This window comes from Micropterus salmoides, unplaced genomic scaffold (genome assembly GCF_014851395.1).
Source record: "Micropterus salmoides isolate LMB-PRFRI ecotype aquatic unplaced genomic scaffold, ASM1485139v1 Ms_hic_scaffold_20, whole genome shotgun sequence".
NCBI classification, from domain to species: domain Eukaryota; kingdom Metazoa; phylum Chordata; class Actinopteri; order Centrarchiformes; family Centrarchidae; genus Micropterus; species Micropterus salmoides.
The window spans coordinates 17,407,422-17,427,997 of NW_024041151.1; the positions used below are offsets into that span (position 1 = coordinate 17,407,422).

The following is a 20,576-nucleotide window of genomic DNA, read 5'->3' on the forward strand; positions in this document are numbered from 1 at the left end:
GTCAACATTTACTGTAGGTGTCCTGTACCAAAGCCAATCATTTCAGCCGTGCTTGTTATAGTCCTGCGACAGATACCGGAGTTATTTAATTTTTGTGTCAGAGCATTTGATTGCTGTCCAGGTGTAAAAATAATTTTTAAATAAATTGCCTACCCCAGCTTTTAGTGAAGATAGTTTTTTTCAGTCTTTAGTTTTTTGACGGTAATTTTCTGTTTACATATTAAACCATTCAATAACATACATTGAGATGGTGAAAACCGTTACAGGTAAAGCTGCCTTTAGGGCTGCATCTAATGATTATTTTTATTATCCATTAATCTGTCGATTTGACTTAAAGCATTTACTATATCAAACCGTAGAAACGGCAGTTGGATGTTTCCAGACCTCAACGCAACGTCTTCAAATTGCTGTTTTATCTGACCATTAGTACGAAACAAAAAAAATATTAAATTATGTAAATAGCAAAACATGAGCAAATTCTCACACTGGAAAGCTGGAAAATCTTTAGCATTTTTACTTCATAAAATTTCTTAAATAATGATAAAAAAAATGTTGCTGATTGATTTTCTGCCCATCAACTTATTGATTAATCCACCAATCATTTCAGCAGTACATGCCTTTTCAGAAACATGACTTGTTACAGTGTTAAAAGCACCCAGGTGTAATTAATCGAGGCTGAATTCCATTTAGCTGCTTCAGTTTCAGGATCCTGGTGTTGTGCATGCTGGCTCACTGTCACACTGTCATGGCTTATTGGGACACTTGGATCATAACGGAGCCATCATTACTGTTATCGGTATCCCCTTTGTGTTTTTTTACAACACCAAGTCAAAAAGTCTGCAGTGAAACAGGCCTGTTGAGCCATCAGCATGTTGTCATACAGTGACATACATTGAGGTCATTATGAAGCAGTTGTGAGTGTTCGACACTTGGTGGAGCAATTTCTCTGCATTGTACTTTATTAGATCATTCTCTAAATCTGCCTTAACATTTAAACACTAAGTAATCACTGCTGAAGTTGAAGAGTGTATTTTGCTAATGTTGTTTTCTTCCAGATTTGTGTATCTGTGTGTGTGCGTGTGCGTGTGTGTGTGTGTCCAAAATGTAAATCATTAGGGTAAGGGTTTGTGTGTGTGTGTGTGTAAGAGAGAGAGAGAGATTCCTTTACCTCTGTAAACAGGGGGCTACTGGTCAGCCTTTTGCCTGAATAAGGCAGTGCTCCTCACTTTTTTGCCCTTGTTAACTCTTTGTTTTCCAAGATTTCTCCAAGTGAAGCGTAACCAAGTGAAAACTGTGATTAAAATAAACTAAAGTTTGGCAAAGGGAATGCCCCATAAAGTTTCACATGACATCATCCAGGATGCAGTGACAAAGGGAGGAGAGACTCTGCTGAAGGTTGACAGAGACTGATGGATGAGGGCCTGATGTGTTTCTCCCTCCTCTTCCTCCTTCCCATCTTGGGTGGTTCATGTAAGCAACCTCCACTCGCTCTCCAAACATGCATCCTTATGAAGCACTGGGGTGTGAGGTGTGATCGAACGCCTAGCGCTCCACAGCTCTCCAGACAAGTCTTAAAGGAGCATCGAGGAGGAGGACGAGACTGCTGAAAACTTTTAAGAAGCCCAAAAGCTGCCGCGTAGACACACAAGTTTGCATTCTGAAAACTGGTGAGTGACACCAACCCCTTTTCTCAGTGTCTGTTTTTCCCGTTTTTATTGCTTTACTCTTCACATCTTGTGCCATTAGGCTTTACTGCAACTCCTTTCTCCCTGTCTGAGTGCATAGTTTCACGCTGTTATCAGATTCTTTTAGTAATGGTGTTGTTCCACTACATTACTATATTTGTACGCGTTTCTACCCCTTCTGTGCTCAGCCAGTTGCTGAGATACACTGAGGTGATACTTTAGTAGGACAAACATCTTCCCAATGGCTGCGCAGTTTGTGTCTGTTAAGACTCACACAGCTGTTTATATCTGAGTTACAGTGATGTGATTTTATGCTCTGTTTGTGACATTTGCACATTGTTTAGTGTAAACAATGAAAAATATCTGGTCTGTTTGGTCTGTATAAATAATTTAAGTCTGTGAATGATAAACTTGTGATTATTCAGAGTCTGAGTTTATGAGTAAGCTGATGGTCTCCCTTTCAAACATTATGCCTCTCTCCAACTGTCTCACAACACCAAGAGTCTTTAAGTTCTTGTCCTGTTCGATATTCTCAGGAGACGTATATCTTACTTTTACTCCTCAGACATGGAGTCAAAGACTGATGTTGCATCAGCAACGGTGACGAGCGAACTGGCTGCTATTGAGGATGAAGAGGTTCTCAACAAGATGGTGAGCCAGTGATTTGTGGCTTTCAGTTTGTTTATGTCTGCTCGCATCATATCAGGATAAATCTGGTGGTTAACTGACCTCATCATCTAATATCATGCAAACAGTCCTGAAAGAGGATGGAGGGAATCACGTCCTTACACATATTCAATTTAACTTAAAATCAACCTTTTAACGTTTAATCAACTTTTTTTCTTTTTTTAAAAAGAGTTGACCTTTAACCCAGTAATACAAGATTATGTATACGGTATATGTATATGCATGGGCAGAATATGTTTTTCTAAATTAAAGAAAAGTGATAACAGATCTCTTGTATGGGCTAACTTTGTTGTTCAGTCATTGTACACTATCTCTTAGAGCTGTCCAGAGGTTTGTGTCTCTTTTAGTCTCTCACTTTTTTAACCAGTGGTTTATCTCTTTAGCTGGACAATGCATCAGATTTTGAAGAGAGACGGATGATACGTGCTGCATTGAGGGACCTGCTCAAGAAAAAGAGAGGTAGAATCTCATAGCTGCTCCCATGCAGGAGGTAGCCATAAGTTACTATAATAATCTCTTTGTTATTCCTCTGGCGCTTTGCTCTCGTCTCTCCACAGATAAACGGGAGCAGGAGCGAGGGTCGAGGCAGCAGGACTTGAGACAGCAAGGCCTGAGCAAAGGAGAAACAACAGGCGGAGCTGTCAGCATAGGCAGAGCGTCAATGAATTGGCAGCCACCAGCAAACAGTACGTTTTTACAGACGCTCTAGGACACCCTGGGATATTTTAATGTGTTATCTAACTAATGTGAGCTTCTTTATATTAATGTCATTCTCTGCATCTTGTTAGAGCCGTCAGGCCAGCCCGCTCTATCAGCCTCTACTCCCTTAAACAGGACAGCAGGCGGGTGAGTCAGTTGTATGGTCAGTTTTGCATGTTTGGGCTCTACAAAGCAGGATTTTTAAAAAACAAAACAAATTTGAACAGGCAAATTATTCATTTAATCCCAGAGATGCCCACATATTTCACTTGTTATTTATTAAAACAATGTTGGCTATGCCTGCAAAACCATTTTAAGTAGCCACATGCCTGAAATGGTATATTGTGTTAACTGTGAGGTAAATCCTAATGGAATAGTGTTCAGATGGGACCTATTCATGTGGTGCCACTACTGATGCTGACTGCTGTCACACTTCTTGTATATTTAATATTTCCGCCCACCCAAAAAGAGGGAGAAAAATGTCAAGTTAAAAGATGAGGTGACGCATACTTTCTGTACATGCAGTGTATCTTCTTGTCTTTGTTTCTTCTCCTCAGCCAGGCCAGTCCTGCTGTAGCCCCAGTCCAGAAATGTCCTTCTGCTGCAGCACCCAATGCTAAAAATGTCAAACAGATGCTTCTGGACTGGTGCAGGGCCAAAACAGAGCCATATGAGGTAAATTTGACCTTACTTATTGCCTTGTGGAGCTATACATAGCTCTGCCCCCTATGTCTCATTCTCTGCCACTATATATTGTAAACTGATTCCCGTGTGTTATGAAACAGGGGGTGGACATCCAAAACTTCTCCTCAAGTTGGAAAGACGGCATAGCCTTCTGCGCCTTGGTGCACCGGTTCTTCCCTGACTCGTTCGAGTACTCCATCCTCAACCCCAACAAGCCCAGGGAAAACTTCCAGCTGGCTTTTAGCACTGCAGAGTGAGCTCTCATTCCTTATATGAAGAAGCTGTCTTGTCTTAATCAAGCTCGAGCGGTGCATTGCAGATAAGAACAAAGTGACTTTACGTGACTTTACGTGACTTTACTTTACGTGACTTTACACAAATTACGTACTTTTCTGTGTCATTGTTTGTCTTAGTTGTTTGTCAGTGACACTCACTTTCTGTCTGCAGAAGGCTGGCAGGCTGCCCCCCACTGCTGGACGCTGATGACTTAGTCCGGATGAAGGAGCCCGACTGGAAGTGTGTTTACACGTACATCCAGGAATTTTACCGCTCCCTGGTGGAGAAAGGCCTGGTCAAAACCAAAAAGCGACTGTAGACACGCAGAAGTCAGACAGCTTTCATGATTGGATGTGATTCAAATTTTTACAACTAGATACACATAAGCACGAGCTGAGGCCAAAAAGATAATAATATGCACCTTTTTCAACTGAATATTTACATATTGTCTGTGATTTTTGAGTTGCCATGAAGGAGAAGTATTTGATGTGTCTGGCTGACTCATCATGTTAATGTAAATGCACAGTGCCTAATGTATTTTTTTCAGTTTGTGTGTTACCAGGGACTTAAGGGGTGTCCATGTGCTCTCGGTGGACAGCTGGTGCTTAGGATCAGTACATTCCACTGAGATTACACATCTGCATTAATCCCAGTTTGGGAACAAATTTTATTTTTATGCTGTTGAGGGCCTGAATGTGTCATTATTAAAGACACATTTAATAAATATCCATTCCATTATACATGCTGTTGTTCTAACTGATGGTTAAACTAAAAGGTGCGGTAGATCCCAAAGTGTTGTATTTTCCTGACACCATATTCAACATCTCCTTGTGTTTCATTTAAAAGTGTTTAGCAAGGATTTTGTTATAAATGGTTTAGACTTATGTTGAGTGAATGTGGGGTGTATACAGTTAAAGGGGCACTCCACTGATTTTACACACAAAGTTCAGTTTACTTTTCACAAGAAGTACTACTGTACAAAGCTGGAGTGCTTCCTCTGTCTGAATAGTGTGCAATTTCTTTGGTGTTTTTGGAGGCTGTGGCTCTAGGGGGGAGCTTTGTACTGTGTCAGAAAGTAACCCTCAGGATGTCATTGGGGTTATCTGGGCTTGGGCTTGAGATTTCAGCAGAAAGCTTGTAAAAAGTTTGGATAGGTAATGCTATATAGGATTATTTAAATAATTCAACTGGCAGCACCTTTTCTAATGGGCATATTGAACATTGCACTGGCTTATAATTTACTTCACATAAGTACCACCAGAACTAAAGCTACAATCATTAATAATAGTAATCATCACATCTTTTGTTGTGTTAAAAAACATGCACACACGTATTGTTTGTAGGCTATTTAGGGGGAGAAGGTTTGGTCACCATGTCACTGTAACTGCAATAAATAGTCATTTTGAGTTTGTATTAGGAATCAGGACAATATTAGGAAAATCCCTTTCATAATGAAACACATATAGTCCCTATAAAAATTTAATTATTTGCAACAAGCACAAAAGTAGGCCAAGTTTTGATCGCAGCGGTACTTAAATGATTGCATTACATTGTAAGGGTGCCCAATGTGTCCAGTCCCGACCAGCTGAAGCGCTCTTTGCAGAGCAGCCCAGTTGATATGTACAGATATCACAGAGGGAGCAGATAGATAGCTATGCCAGACTGATATTGAATTATTAGCATGCTGATCAATTCTCCCTATCAGTGACGCACCACAATAATGCGTCACTGGTAGGAGATGTGGTCAATTACTTTTGGCCGGCTGTACTTTGCCAGCTGATTTTTGTTTTGCCTTTCCTCCTGCTCTGCACACCCAATTATCCACCACCCTCCCCCCAGGTGCTCACATGTTTTACCCAGAAAGAGAAAGAAAGAGAGAGAGAGAGAGAGAGCGTCATGGGTCGGCCGTTGTGCAGGCGGGATGCTGACTGTAAAGTGCACAGCTGCTCCGGCCAACTGCGCTGCTCTGTAGACAGTGATAAGTCGGATGATCAGCTGTTGAATTGTAGTACAAACATCAACATGCAGGAGTCCGGGCACATCAAGCGTGACCGCCTTCTGTCCTGACAGCGCTGCGGCGCGGTTTGCACCGTGACGGAGACGGCACCGACGGCGAGTCGCATCCGTCCCGCAGGCTGGCTGGGTCGGTCTGTCTCCGGACCGTAAATCGATCTTGCTCGCGCCTTTATGTGATATCCCTCTCTTGATTGGCGTGCGAGACGAAAGGATACAGATACCCTTCCCCTCTGTGAATTTGTGAGATAACCTTTGCGGTTCACCTTGGAAATCATTTCAAAATACGCCTAAAAGGTAAGACAGATGTTTTGATGAGGTATGTGACACACTGTGGCCTCTGCAGTTCGTGTTTATCTCGATTTCTTATGTCAAATTGTGCTTTTTCATGAGTCCAGGCTCTTTCCTTTAGATAGCCAATGGAGCTTTCATCAGACTTGAAGGCTCGTGGACTATAAATTATGAAAAGGGGCCCACTTGTATATACTGTGCGATTAAAGCTCTGAAAGTTACCTCTTCACCGTTAAAGTGAGTTCAGTACAAACCGTTACTCAAAGCTCTGTTTCGCAGGTTAGCTACTACTGTGGTCACATGAAAGTGGTCCTAATTTGCATATCATGAATGATTGATAGAGGTGTATGATGTCTGTGTGGAAGGGCACATAAACAAAATGGTGGGAGGCTTCTTCCTCTTCCTCGTGACCTACAGTATCTGTTGACATTGTCCGATGGGCTCCATTATCTGCAGCTGTGTGTCCCATCGCCCTCTGTCCCCTCTGACTCACCTGAGTTCCTGCTTTCTTTAGCAAGAGCTCAAATTGTAGTTGTACGGTGAGTAGTAAAGCGCTTTACACTGTGATACTATCCCATAATGATCACCAACAGTTCTGTCTTCTGCTTTTTAAAAAGGGTCAGGGGCTAATTAATGTTCCTATGCAACAATGATATTATTCAGGACAGAGATCCAAAGTTAGTTTCTTAACCCACTGGTGGAAATTAAGTACATTTACTCAAGTAGCCTGCTGTTAGTACACCTTTGAGGTATAGGCTACTTGTACTTGACTAATTTCATTTTTTGCTTCTTTATACTTCTACTCTACAATTCAAAGGCAAATATTGTACTTTTGACTCCACTACATTTATCTGACAGCATTAGCTGCTATTTACCTTGCAGAAATAAATGACCTAATACTAATAAATGATAAGGCACTTTTGTAGATTAAACTACCCAGCAGTAGGCATATATAAAGCAATTAAAATGAGCCCCACCTTTACTGGCTACAACATTAAAGTACACACTACACATTCATGCATGCAATTATTATCCAATGTAAAATGATTCTGAAATGGGCCATTCTGCATAATGAGTACTTTTACTTTGGGTACTTTGAGTATATTTTGATGCCAATACTTATGTACTTTCACTTATCTGGGTACATGTTCCAACTCTGCCTCAGCACAGTTGCTTTCTCGTGATTATGTCATTAGTGATGCATTATGTGAATGGATGCACAGTAAAATGTGATGCGTTCTCTCAGCTTTGCTGTTTCACCTGAGTACAAAGGCCTCACTGACTGAGATTGTGGGTCTGTGACCTAAGTGAAGGCATACAAGTTCAAGACAGGGTAAAAGGGCATGTGTACTTTTTTATGCTCTCTCAAAGCTACACTATCTTTGTTTTATCTCACATTGTCTTTTTTTTCAAACACTATTAAGAAATAGGTTGTGCTATACTTATCCACATACTGCCTGTTGCAGGTTGATGGAACACATGCAGCAGAAACAAATCAGCACTGACCCTTGTGGGCCCAAAGTGCAGCCGAACCCCTGTGCATTGATCGGGGCTGGTCCAGGTTTACCTCCGCAGCTTGCAATCCAGGAGCCCTCTCTCATAAGCCCGTCAGACGAGCTCAAGAGACAGTCAGGCTTGAGTCCCATGCAGGCAGCAGTTGCACCTATGAAAGAGACAGACCAAATGCAGTCAGGGTCCACTCCAGAAACTCTGGCAAGCATAAGTCGTCCGAGACCGACTGCTCTTGGAACTAAACCGACTCCAAACACGACCAGAGTCTCAGTGGACCCCTTCAAGGAAATAGATTTGATCCCAGTTTGTATCCCGGGACCACAGAGTCCAAATGTCCTGCTGCATTCCCCGACAGAGTCCTCCTTCTCCCTTCACAGTCAGAGTCCCCACAGCCCTCAGTCTTACGCCAGCCAGCCTTACCTGAACCCCAACCCCAGCCTGCCTCCCAGCCTCAGCCCTAAACCCAGCCTCAGTCCTCAGCCACAGAGGACCCCCTCACCTGGGAGCTCAACACAGAGCCAAGTGCAGTCCGAGAAGCCAGGTGGAGAAAACAATGACTTCAGGTGAGACAAATAACACCTTTATTTAACATTTTTATATTACTTAGCCTGTATGATTTCCACAAGGGGTCTTACCGCTGTGAATCTTTTGACCCTGTTACATCTAAATACAGCTGCAGAAGCTGTCCTGCAGTCAGCAGCTGTAAGAAAGCTGACGTGTGCCAGACCATGTCACATGATGAATCAAAGCTGCAAATTTAACTAAGAGCTTTATGAATCTGACAGAGTGACATGGCCACATTTTGTTGGCAGACTTCCCAGAGACTTACTTTTGTTGTGTTCCTCGCACATGAACAACGGCTACTTGTATAAACTGTTTAAATTTGTGGAACTGTGTTTATATGAAGTAGAAAACATGTCTAAAGGGCCTCAAATGACAGCAATAATTTGTTATTGCTGTTTAATAGCATTCTAAGCAGTTACTGTTTTAAAAATTGTACGTGGTCAGCATTCAAGAAATGAGAGGTTGCTTTTGAACAGCATTTCACTGATGAGCTATGTTGTGTGGAAGTTTGATTTTGTAAACAAACGTTTTGATGTGGATTTCGTCATATTTGACATTGAAATGCTGTTGAACAGCCAGCTGTCCACTTTCAAAACAGTCCATGTTCAGAAATAACATGACAATTATTATAGAACGACGATGATGGCAGAAATCATGAATCCAAATAGCAAATTTAATGATTGATGTAATGATATTGCTGATTTATCGATCGTCAGTTGAAAGAAAATGAGTCTTTCAAGCAAAAACAACAAATATTTTCTGGTTTCAGCTTCTCAAATGTGAGGGTTTGTTGCTTTTCTTTGTCTTTTATAAAGATAAACCAAATCTGAGTCTAACAAAATAAGACATTAGAAGGCATAGCATTTGTATTTTTCACTATTTCTTGGCATTTTTAAGGCAGACTGATGAACTGATTAATTGAGAAAATAATCAACAGTTTAATCAGTTTAATCATAATCAAATTATATTAGTTGCGACCCTAATATAAGCTGCTTGTGATGTGTTCTGTAGTGAAACAGTGTGGCTGGTAGTTTAATGAAAAATACATTTTGCTCTGGCTCTTTTTCTTTCCCTCTTCTAGCACTCTCGCTCTCTCTCACACACACACACACCTTAGTCATCATCGAGGTACAAAGAGGTGCTTAATTGTGCTTATCTTTTTGTTCTCTATACAGCAACATTGGAAGAAAGCTATTTCCCTGAGGATTACAGCACATCTTATGTCCTCTTTCATCCTACAGTATATATAGTACTTAATGCAGCAACTTTCTATCCCTGAAAGGGTCTACATAGTCACATGGAACGTGGGATCAGCTGTCCCGCCAGATGACATCACTTCTCTGTTCGGACCAAATGTTTCAGATGGGAGCGTCGACATGTTTATCATCGGGTAAGCATTTCTACCAGGCTCAGCAGTGCCAGAGAGACAGCCGCGAGTGCCCACTCAGTCATCTGTGTTCACTTTGATCCGTCCCCTCCTGTTACCCATCACTGTCCTTTTCATTTATGTTCCATTTTCACTCTTTAATGACATTTCTATGCTTTTCTGGCACCACACAGACTCCAGGAAGTCAATTCCATGATAAACAAGCGGCTGAAGGATGTTCTTTTTTCAGACCAGTGGAGTGAGCATTGCATGGACACGCTCTGTCCTTTTGGATATGTTTTGGTCAGTAAGGAGATGTTGTCTCATATCAGACATACTATGTACATTTATTTTGCCATTATAAAATCAAGTTTACTGTATTTATATATTATTTTTCATCTATCCCATCTGTTTAGGTGGCGTCCCAGCGTATGCAGGGAGTGCTGCTGCTGGTTTTCTCTAAATTCTGCCATCTCCCATTCCTCAGAGGCGTGCAGACAGAGAGCACACGCACAGGACTTGGAGGATACTGGGTACGTGCTGTGCATTGAAGAGCGTTGCTCTGAGTTCTGCTCTGAGATTTATCACATCGCAAAATTTGTGGTGGGTTTGTGTCAGTAGGGGGTTTTAGGTTGAAAGGTGGAGTGTGTGCTCCCTCCTGCCAGCAGCGTGCGTGGGTCCATATGTCAGTGTGTGACCTTCCCGTGCATGTTGATGTCAGCATCACCCCTCGCTGCTGCTGGTGCAGTCTCCTTCTCTTTGAGGTCAGTGCAGCAGCAGGCTGTCTGGCTCTCTGGTTCTGTGACTCAGGGGCAGAAAAAAAACATCCTGACTTTGTCCCTGAACACAAATTTGGTTGATACATGCCAGTGCTTTTATTTAATTTTAGTTTTAAGGCGCTGCGCATAAGGGATCCACTTCTCACTGCGTTCTCTCTTTGCCCTTGTTTTCTCACTCTAAGGGGAATAAAGGGGGCGTCAGCGCGAGGATGACAATTTTTGGCCACCCGGTGTGCTTTCTCAACTGTCACCTGCCAGCTCACATGAGGAACCTGGAGCAGCGGATGGAGGACTTTGAAAGCATCCTGCAGCAGCAGCAGTTTGAAGGAGGGACTGCCACCGGTGTACTGGACCATGAGTGGGTGACATGATTTTTTACATACAAGTTTAATTAATTCAGCTGAAGATTGGCCACCCATAAAAAAAGATAAACACTATCATTCACCTGTCATAATTTGAAAAAATAAATATCACACATTCATTCATAAAATGCACCAAAATTTCTCAGACCTGAATTGCAGCAGCCACTCACCTCTGATAAATAAATCTTAGCGGGCCATATTAGATAATAGAGCTTAAAAGCCTCTATATGCCTCTTTATGTGTCTTGAATTTGAAGTAACACACATTTTCTTATAATTAATACATTTATAAAATTAAAATCCTATAACATGTTTTTTTCTGTCCACAGTGTCGTGTTTTGGTTTGGGGATTTAAATTTCCGTATCGAAGACTATGACATCCATGTGGTGAAATGTGCCATCGACAGCAATAAGCTGCCTCTTCTGTTGGAGCGGGATCAGGTGAAGCACTTTCAGCACTTCAAAACATCTGCCACTTTACAGAGACTGATTGATTTTTCTGGAAGGGTTCACACCTGTCTGTCTCTTGATTACCAACCACATCCAGCAGAGGGCGCTGTAGCTCAGTGTGAACAAACTGTCACCTGTCAGGCATGTGACATGCTCTGTTTCCCCCATCATTTGTCCACTCTACAGCTCAACATGGCAAAAAACACAGAACCCATCCTGGAAGGCTTCATGGAAGGACCACTCAAATTCCCGCCTACCTATAAGTTTGATGTGGGCACTCATAAATATGACACCAGGTGTGTTCACTTGCCTACATACCAAACATACTACAGATTTAATTATTCTAGAAAGCGAGGCTCAGACCTGTTAAACCCCTGCCTTGACAGTCTGTCCCTCTTTGCTTCTTTTCTGTCAGCGCTAAGAAGAGGAAACCTGCCTGGACAGATCGTATCCTCTGGCGCCTTCGTCGTACCGGTTCCCCAGTTCCTACCCACAATGCAGCACTGCAGCGGGGTCTAACCTCATGGTTGGGTGGGGCGACCAAAGTGACACAGCATGTGTACCGAAGTCACATGGGCTTCACCATCAGTGACCACAAACCTGTTTCTGCCTTGTTTTCACTGCATGTGAGACTATGTTTCCTCAAATACGCTGTAACTAAATGTATTGATGTCATCTCTCTTTGTATTGTAACTTTGCTTGATTATGTTTTATTTAAATATCTATGCTCTCTTTTCTAGTTCCCATTCAAGGTGGATATGCCCCTGGTGGAGCTGCAGGTGAACAAGGAGTGGTGTAAAGTTTCTGATGCTACAGTCCGATTCACTGTTGCGTCAACTTATCAGCGCAGCTCATGGGACTGGGTAGCAATATACAAGGTAATTCTCAAAAGCTCAGGATTAATTCTTACAATATGATGCCGGGTGTCAGTGTTTGACGCCATTTGTTATTTCTGCACAGGTTGGGTTTAGACATCACAAAGACTATCAGGTGTACATATGGGCCAAGGGAGAGCATGCAACACAGGTGTGTCAAATATTCAAATGCACACATTTAGTTTGTGCCACCGCTGAATACAGGGTTAATTTCTTTCCATTCCTCTCTTCACTAGGTGACGTTTGCAGAGGAGGATCTGCCAAGAGATGATTGTGACTACATACTGGGTTACTACAGTAATAATATGAACAGTATTGTTGGACTGTCAACCCCAGTTCAGGTAACAAAACTCAGAGGAGCCATCTCACTGCTTCTTCCAAACAGACATTACATCCACATGTGACTGTTGAATATCTTATTCTAAGTCCATGGCCTTTAGTATGCTGCCATAACAGCTTCCACACTTCTGGGAAAGTTTTCCACAAGATGGGTGACAGGCAAACTCACAGTCAAGGTTTCAGTTCATCCCAAACTGGATGGGGTTGAGGTCAGGGTCCAGGGCAGGCTAGTCAGGTATATCCACACCAAATTGGGAGAACCATTTCTCTATAGACCATGTTGTTTTGTGCACAGTGGCATTGTCATGTTGAAACAGAAAAGGAACTTATCCAAACTGCCACAAAGTCGGTTACACACTGTTGTCTAAAATATAATTATGTCCTGTAACATTAAAATGTCCTTTGATCCTTGGCGGAAAGTTAAACTTTGGGATACTTGTAGTTAGAGATGAAACGATAAGTTGATGAATTAATTAGTCAGACAGAATTGGCATATAATAAATCTAACTATTTTAATAATAGATTTGTATTATTATATAAATCAAGCTGGCCTTTGGGAAGTTGCAATGGGCGTTTTTTTTATTATCTTCATTTATGGACTATTAGTAGATTACTCTGCTCATTAGTTGCAGCCCTTGTTGTACTGTACTTTGTGTTACTTTATTCTTTTATTCCACTATATTTCAGAGTACATTCTACTCTATGTAAGAGCTACAGTTACTAGTTACATTGCAGAATCAGAATTTACATTCAAAACACATGATCATTCTTTAAAATATAAGTTAACCTGTAAGAAATTAATAAAGGATCAAATTAGAGCCACCTCAATCATCTACAACAGGGCTATTCAATTTTTTAGCTTTTGGAAATGACAAATTTTAAACAAATGCAAATGAATGTAGTACAAAATAGAAAATTAAAGGCACTTGCCAGTCCAGGTAGGGTTAAACGGACTCTCATTGTCAAATTTACGTTTCAAGGTTGACACACACATGTATTCAGTAGAGAACTTCCCTACTTGTGTCTGTCAATAGCTAGATGTTTTCAAAAAGCTACTAAGCAAGACCGGAACTCACAAGAGAAAACATTGATTTGTGAAAGTTATGATTTTACTTGCCCCTATATAGATTGTTTTATTTATTAGCAGTGATCAAATAACAAGACTAAAGTTAATTGTAGTGCGTAATCTTTATAAATAATAAAGTAAATGAATCAGAACAAGGACACAGGGTCCCGTTTCAGGAAGCACAAACTCCAAGATGATTATGCCTGAGATGGAAAAGTATTCTGTTAGAGGAAAGCTGATCAGAATTAGTTCAATCGACTCTTGAACATGATGGAAGTGCGTGCATTGGCGATTAAAAAAACCCATTACCAATGGAGCTCCAGTGCAGTGCCAATGGGGACTATGACATTTATCTTAAAAAACAGTAGAGGAGGAAGGAGTCAGGAAGTTAACAGTATTACATGTTATTCAGCTTATTCATCATTTACCAGACTTGAATTTCCTTAATGAATCATAAAGTGCTGGAATCAGCTGTAACCTGACGGGAACAAGATGCAGGTGGCAATAACTGTTAATAACTGTAGTTTACTCATGGACCTATGATTGCAAATTCATAGTCTGATAATGATTTTGTTGATTTGTCATTGAAAATGTGTCTAGGTTCAAACTGACTGTACATTTCTAGACGTCTGTTGTACACAGAAAATAGTGCTCATGTTGCATTTTCTGAAATACTGTCAAACACATTAAGGCTATATGCAGCTAATATTCAAAAACTCACTTTTAAAATACATTTAGTTGTTTCAGCTGCGCCACAGTCTTCCTCACTCAGAAATATTCACAACATCTCCAAAATGATGAACTACGATAGGAATGTTCCATCAGTGCGACTAATCACAACATGACAAATGATTGCTCATTGATCACTTAGCTACAGATGTATACATATACATACATACAGATTTGTTACATTTTAACAGTGATTAATACAGCCCACAGTAAACATGGTAAATGTTTCAGTGCAACTCTTGACAACCGGACAGCTGCCTAAATGTTCACAGAGTCACAGTGTTATGAAGAAGGACAGTATAGCCTATAGATTTTATTTTGTGCTAAAGATGAATTTAATTAACTAATTAAACCCCACTGGGTTGCCTGCTTGAGTTAGTTCTAATCTGCTTAGATTGTGCATACCGGGATAGATGTGTTATAATATGTAGATTCTGTAATTCAATCATTAAGTTCATTTTGAGCATCAAAGTATTATTTATTCAGATTTACTGGCATGGTAAAGGAAATTAAGGCCTGTCCCAAATATAGGCAGGGTGAGTTTAGTGATTTAAGCAAATAAAAGCCCGGGCTATTAATTAGGGCCTGAGAACGTAACGTGTGAGGTCCCTATTGAAAGTGAAGGGATTTTTTTTTGAGTAACCTCAAAAAAACAATTTTGGGGGCCTAAACATACTCGAAAACTCACCAAACGTTGCACATAATTCAGACGCGGCGAAGAATTTCATATTTTATGGGTTTCGCGCAAGGGCGTGGCAAAATGGCTCGCTAGCACCCCCTACAGAATGATGAAACAGGAAGTCTGCCATTTTGGTCATTTTTTGCAATTGACACACTTTGTACTTTAACAAAGTCCTCCTAGGGATGCAGTCCGACCAACTTCAGATTTGTGCTGCGCAGTCAAAACCCATTGACTATTAAAAGTTGTGCAAACAGTGAGTTTTCGTGGAACAGCGTGCCCATGGCGTGGCGTCCAAAATCAATGATTCGCCATAAAACAGGAAGTTATTGTAACTTCAGTCTACATGCTCACATTCAATTCAATTCAATTTCAATTCAATTTTATTTATATAGCGCCAAATCAAAACAACAGTTATCTCACAGCACTTTTCATAAAAAAGCAGTTCTAGACCGCACTCTGTGGTGGTATTTACAGAAGCCCAACAATTCCCACCAAGAGCAAGCACTAGGCTACAGAGGCAAGAAAAACTTCCTTTTAAGAGGCAGAAACCTCGAGCAGAACCATGGCTCAGGGTGGGCGGCCATCTGCCTCGACCGGTTGGGGGTGAAAGAGAGACAGAGAGAGGGCAAGAGAGGAACAGAGAGAGAGGGGAGAGGGGGCAGAGAGACAGAGAGAGAGGGATGGAAGGCAGCCTACACAGTATACACACAGAGGTACATTCAGTAAAGGTGATGTTGCTATAGACTAAATGAAAAATGGTACAGATATTTATAGTAGTGTTAATGATAATAATCGTAATGTTAATGATTATTATAACAATAATAACAATAGGACCAGTAACAATAGTTGTTGCAGCAGAGGGTGTCGAGCAGGAACACGGGGGCAGCAGGTGACTCGCAACCACAGATCCAGACTCCACAGCTCCAGAGCCAGAAAACCTGCAGGAAGTGATAGGAGGAGAAAGGAGAGGGATGAGAAAGCACAAGACTACCGGAAAGGGGAGAAGTCGAGTTAGTAACATGCAATAATGGGATGAGGTTGCAAAAAGAGGGAGAGAAAGTAGAGGAGAGAGGAGCTCAGTGCATCATGGGAAATCCCCCGGCAGTCTAGGCCTATAGTAGCATAACTAAGGGATGGTTCAGGACTCACCTGAGCCAGCCCTAACTATAAGCTTTATCAAAGAGGAAAGTCTTAAGCCTACTCTTAAATGTGGAGATGGTGTCTGCCTCCTGAACCCAAACTGGAACCTGGTTCCACAGGAGAGGAGCTTGATAGCTGAACGCTCTGGCTCCCATTCTACTTTTGGAGACTCTAGGAACCACAAGTAACCCTGCATTCTGGGAGCGCAGTGCTCTGGTGGGGTAGTAAGGTACTATGAGCTCTTTAAGATAAGATGGTGCCTGACCATTAAAAGCTTTGTAGGTAAGAAGAATGATTTTAAATTCTATTCTGGATTTTACTGGAAGCCAATGCAAAGAAGCTAAAACAGGAGAAATATGATATCTTTTCCTGGTTCCTGTCAAAACACGTGCTGCAGCATTCTGGATCAGCTGAAGAGTCTTAATGGACTTTTTCGAGCAGCCTGATAATAAGGAATTGCAGTAATCCAACCTAGAAGTAACAAATGCATGCACTAGTTTTTCTGCATCATTTTTAGACAGGATGTTCCTGATTTTTGCAATATTACGTAGGTGATAATATTGCCTAAAGGAAGCATATATAAAGTGAACAGGTCCTTGGTCCAAGGATCCTTGTGGATCTCCATGACTAACTTTGGCATGCATGGAGGACTCATCGTTAACATGTACAAACTGAAATCGGTCTGATAAATAGGACTTAAACCAGCTTAGAGCGGTTCCTTTAATGCCAATGAAGTCTCTGCAATAGGATCTGATGGTCAATGGTATCAAATGCAGCACTAAGATCTAATAAAACCAGTACAGAGACAAGTCCTTTGTCTGATGCAATAAGGAGGTCGTTAGTAATTTTCACCAGTGCTGTCTCTGTGCTATGATGAGCTCTAAATCCTGACTGAAAATCCTCAAATAAACTATTGCTCTGTAGAAAGTCACACAGCTGTTTAGCAACTGCTTTCTCCAGGACCTTAGAGAGAAATGGAAGGTTAGATATAGGTCTATAGTTGGCTAAAACATCTGGATCAAGTTTGGGCTTTTTCAGAAGAGGTTTAATTACAGCTACTTTAAAGTACTGTGGTACACAGCCTGTTGATAAAGATAGATTGATCATATCTAGTATAGAAGTGCTGACTAAGGGTAGGAACTTCTTTAAGCAGCCTAGTCGGGATGGGGTCTAAGAGGCAGGTTGATGGTTTAGATGAAGAAATTATTAAAGTTAGTTGGTAAAGACTGAAGGAAGCTAAGCAACTAAGATCACAAAGATGCACAAAAAGTTTGTGGTACATGTATCATCCCTAAAACGCACAAAAAAACCTCTTGGAGCCATACCTGAAATCAGAAGGAAGTCAGCCATTTTTGATTTGAATGTGCAATGTACAGCCTGTTTATGGCCTTTTAAAAGGTCCTTACTTTAACAAACTCCTCCTAGGGAATTAATCAGATTGACTTAAATTTTCTACTGTGCATTCTAAAGGTATTGATGATGAAAAGTTGTGCTATCTATGAGTTTTCGTCCGGAGTTTTCGTCCGTGGCGTGGCATCAAAGATCAATTCTTCACCATGACACAGGAAGTTGTTGTAACTTCAGTGTGCTCACAATATTCATTTATAGTCATAGCGACAAGTGCTATTTTAGCGCCACAAAGGGGACACAGGAAGTGACGTATAACACCTTCATGCAGCGCCCGAAGTGCGTAGCAAATTCACAGCAGCACCAACAGAGCTCCAGAATATGCAACGCGGCTGCCTCACAACCTGACACGCTATCAGTGCAAGGGCCCGCCCAACACTGCTTGCACCTTTAATTGAAGTTTCATGTTAAGTGGAGGTTCTCTGCTGAGACACAGAGGAGGGGAGAGGTTGCAGCGTGATACTAACTCAGACACGTCGTTTTGGTGTAACTTTAATTCTTTTAGACCACTTGGCGCTGTTGCTACATCTATAAACATCCTGCCTGATCGTTACAGCACAACTCTCAACAGAGATGAGAAGGAAATAAATGGCTCACTCGTTCGCTACTTCCATACACTAACGTGTAGTTTACTTATTTCGTCATTTATCAGATTTATGTATGCTGGGCCACATGGAGGTTGCTTCTGTGCCACATGTGGCCTGTGGGTGATTGAATAGGTTGGAACATTAAAATGCTGCTTAAAAATGTATGAATCAATGATAATGATTCAATAATATCACTGACATGAGGCAATCTGTTGGACAATTAGTAGTTTTACTTTTGATACTTTTAAGTACATTTAGCTGATAATACTTCTGTACTTGTGAGTGTCTTTAAAATTCTTGTATTGCTACTTTCGCTTAAGTAAAGTACATGGAATGGTGTCCCCATATACTTTTGGTCATATAGTTTCCTTTTTAGAGTCTCCCCTCATGCACTTCTCTTCTCTTGAATCCTCCTTCCTAAACAGATCAAGATTCCAGTCCACAGCCCCACAGTGCAGCGCTCCGACAGCTCAGACATCAGCTCAGAAGACGACAGCACTTTGGTTCTGCTGGCTCCAAACTCCCGCAGCCCGAGCCCTAAAACCGGCAAACACCATCATCACCACCGTCGTAGCCGCAGCCCTGCTGTTCCTGCTCTTTCCTCCAACCCTCTCCCCTCCCTGCAGGGCCTCAGCCTAGGTCCTCGCTCTAAAGAAGGCCAGACTCGCAGCCGCTCACCCTGCTGTGCTGCAAAGAAGGAGCGCCTGGTCTCCCCCAACACTGTGCGGTCCCCCACCATCAGCCCGCTCAGTCCCCGCAGCCCTGTGTCTCCTGGTGGTGGGGTGACAGCACCGGAGGCCCTGATTGCTGCCATCTTAGGTGAACACAGACCACCTCAGGTCAGCCCCACGGGGTCAAACAAATAGGAAAGACAGGGGAAAAAGACACTGCATAGAATATAAACATCAACAGTTAAAAGGAGAAGGACGGCAATATCCATGTACTCAGTCTGATCTGATCCTACAAAGTCACTGTGCTCGCAGAGGCAGCACATTTAATGACTCCTAATGTAGTTTGCAAACATTCCACATTGTAGCCCTGCAGCTCTCTGTTTCTGAGTCTACCATCATCTCATACACTATGTGTATCTTGGAGTCATAGATAGTGTGTCCAGACTCCCAGACTCCTGACGGCAAGTGCTTTTATAGACTCATAAGCTAATATCATACGTAAAAACAAACATATTGAATGTGAAACCAAAGTCAGAGAAAACCTGTGATGGATGTGACCAGTTATTATTGACAGCAATATGGATCCATGTAAGCAGTCTCGTATCAAAATAAGAACCCTGGACCAGAAGTATTGATGGTATCATTGTTCACAAGACAGAGAGTGTGTTTGTGTGTATGTGTGTGTTGCATTGTGTAGGCCTGTGTGTTAAAACATAAATAAAATGTGTGAAACGTGTATTTTCGACCACACAATGGTTTACAATTACAGCTCTATAGTTCTTGGTCTGTATTCATAAAATTTTAGCAAATGTATCCAAAAAACGAGAGCATTTAAACCACCTCAGTCAGTCTGAGATTTACATGTGACCATGTAACTTGAACAGTAATCTTGGATCAATGATCTTATTCTTAGCAGCTTTGTGAATACAGGCCTTAATCTATAGAGTTGAGGGTATGTTTGGCTAATGTGTATGTTTTGCTTCAAGGAAAACAGTTTTGTGTAACTGTGTGAGTGTGCAAATAAAACAAGAACAAACAGAAAGTAAACTTTCTGTTATAATACTGTTTATTGGACAAACACTACTTCAAACGGTCAAGAAGAATTGTACATTGGTGTGTATATAGCCTACTGTGCACATAATACATAAGTGACATATTGGGTCTGTAAAGTATGATTTGATACAGGACAGCATCAGATGGAAAATAGAATGTCCAACATGAGATCATTGATGCTCTTCACTTCAAATGGAAACAACAAAAAGGGCAAACCAAACTGCACACACAGATTTGAGTCATCCACTCAGTAATAAATTTTATCTGATCGGCACCCAAAAATAAGGCATCTGATCCCCCGAAGTCACTCAATCATCATTACAGATCCACTCAAAACAGCTGCCATTCAGTGTGCTTTATCTCTCCACATATTGAGCAGAAACATGTTACATTCCCATTAAGTTTGGCAGTGGAGGAGATTATGTTTTAATGATATAAGTCTGTGGCTCTCAAACTGGGGGTTGGGACCAGAGGTAAATTTGACCAGATGAATAGAGGGATAAGGAAAGAAGATTTTTCATGTGAAATGATATCTCCCCAGGCCTCTAAAAATAGGCAAAATACTTGATACTCTTACCTCTTCAGACCTTTAACCTTAAGACCTTTATCCTTAAAATATGTAGAATACTAGTTGGTTTCTCCTCTTGAGCGTAGCAATCC

The 20,576-nt window shown here is 41.4% G+C and overlaps 2 protein-coding genes across 2 annotated transcripts; both read left to right on the plus strand.

The window, feature by feature from the left end:
• The first annotated feature begins 1,419 nt into the window (after positions 1-1,419).
• On the plus strand, positions 1,420-4,823 carry smtna (smoothelin a). Its single transcript, XM_038734758.1, has 8 exons — positions 1,420-1,667; positions 2,251-2,336; positions 2,756-2,831; positions 2,930-3,058; positions 3,161-3,218; positions 3,629-3,746; positions 3,857-4,008; positions 4,203-4,823. The coding sequence occupies exons 2-8, from the start codon at positions 2,253-2,255 to the stop codon at positions 4,348-4,350; spliced, it is 765 nt and encodes a 254-aa protein (XP_038590686.1). The 5' UTR covers positions 1,420-1,667; positions 2,251-2,252; the 3' UTR covers positions 4,351-4,823.
• Positions 4,824-5,547: 724 nt separating this feature from the next.
• LOC119915144 (inositol polyphosphate 5-phosphatase K) lies at positions 5,548-19,258 on the plus strand. Its single transcript, XM_038734742.1, has 13 exons — positions 5,548-6,341; positions 7,802-8,410; positions 9,694-9,801; positions 9,972-10,080; positions 10,194-10,310; positions 10,739-10,914; positions 11,247-11,358; positions 11,554-11,663; positions 11,783-11,993; positions 12,108-12,245; positions 12,328-12,393; positions 12,479-12,583; positions 18,618-19,258. The coding sequence occupies exons 2-13, from the start codon at positions 7,806-7,808 to the stop codon at positions 19,056-19,058; spliced, it is 2,298 nt and encodes a 765-aa protein (XP_038590670.1). The 5' UTR covers positions 5,548-6,341; positions 7,802-7,805; the 3' UTR covers positions 19,059-19,258.
• The last annotated feature ends 1,318 nt before the right edge of the window (positions 19,259-20,576 follow it).

What these genes read in the sequence shown, in the direction of transcription:
- smtna (XM_038734758.1), top strand. Translation starts at nt 2,253, where the DNA reads ATGGAGTCAAAGACTGATGTTGCATCAGCAACGGTGACGAGCGAACTG. An exon ending in CCTGCTCAAGAAAAAGAGAG is followed by an intron (nt 2,832 to 2,929) that starts GTAGAATCTCAT and finishes GTCTCTCCACAG; the next exon opens with ATAAACGGGAGCAGGAGCGA. An exon ending in TTGGCAGCCACCAGCAAACA is followed by an intron (nt 3,059 to 3,160) that starts GTACGTTTTTAC and finishes GCATCTTGTTAG; the next exon opens with AGCCGTCAGGCCAGCCCGCT.
- LOC119915144 (XM_038734742.1), top strand. Translation starts at nt 7,806, where the DNA reads ATGGAACACATGCAGCAGAAACAAATCAGCACTGACCCTTGTGGGCCC. An exon ending in CTGCCTTGTTTTCACTGCAT is followed by an intron (nt 11,994 to 12,107) that starts GTGAGACTATGT and finishes TCTCTTTTCTAG; the next exon opens with TTCCCATTCAAGGTGGATAT. An exon ending in GACTGTCAACCCCAGTTCAG is followed by an intron (nt 12,584 to 18,617) that starts GTAACAAAACTC and finishes CTTCCTAAACAG; the next exon opens with ATCAAGATTCCAGTCCACAG.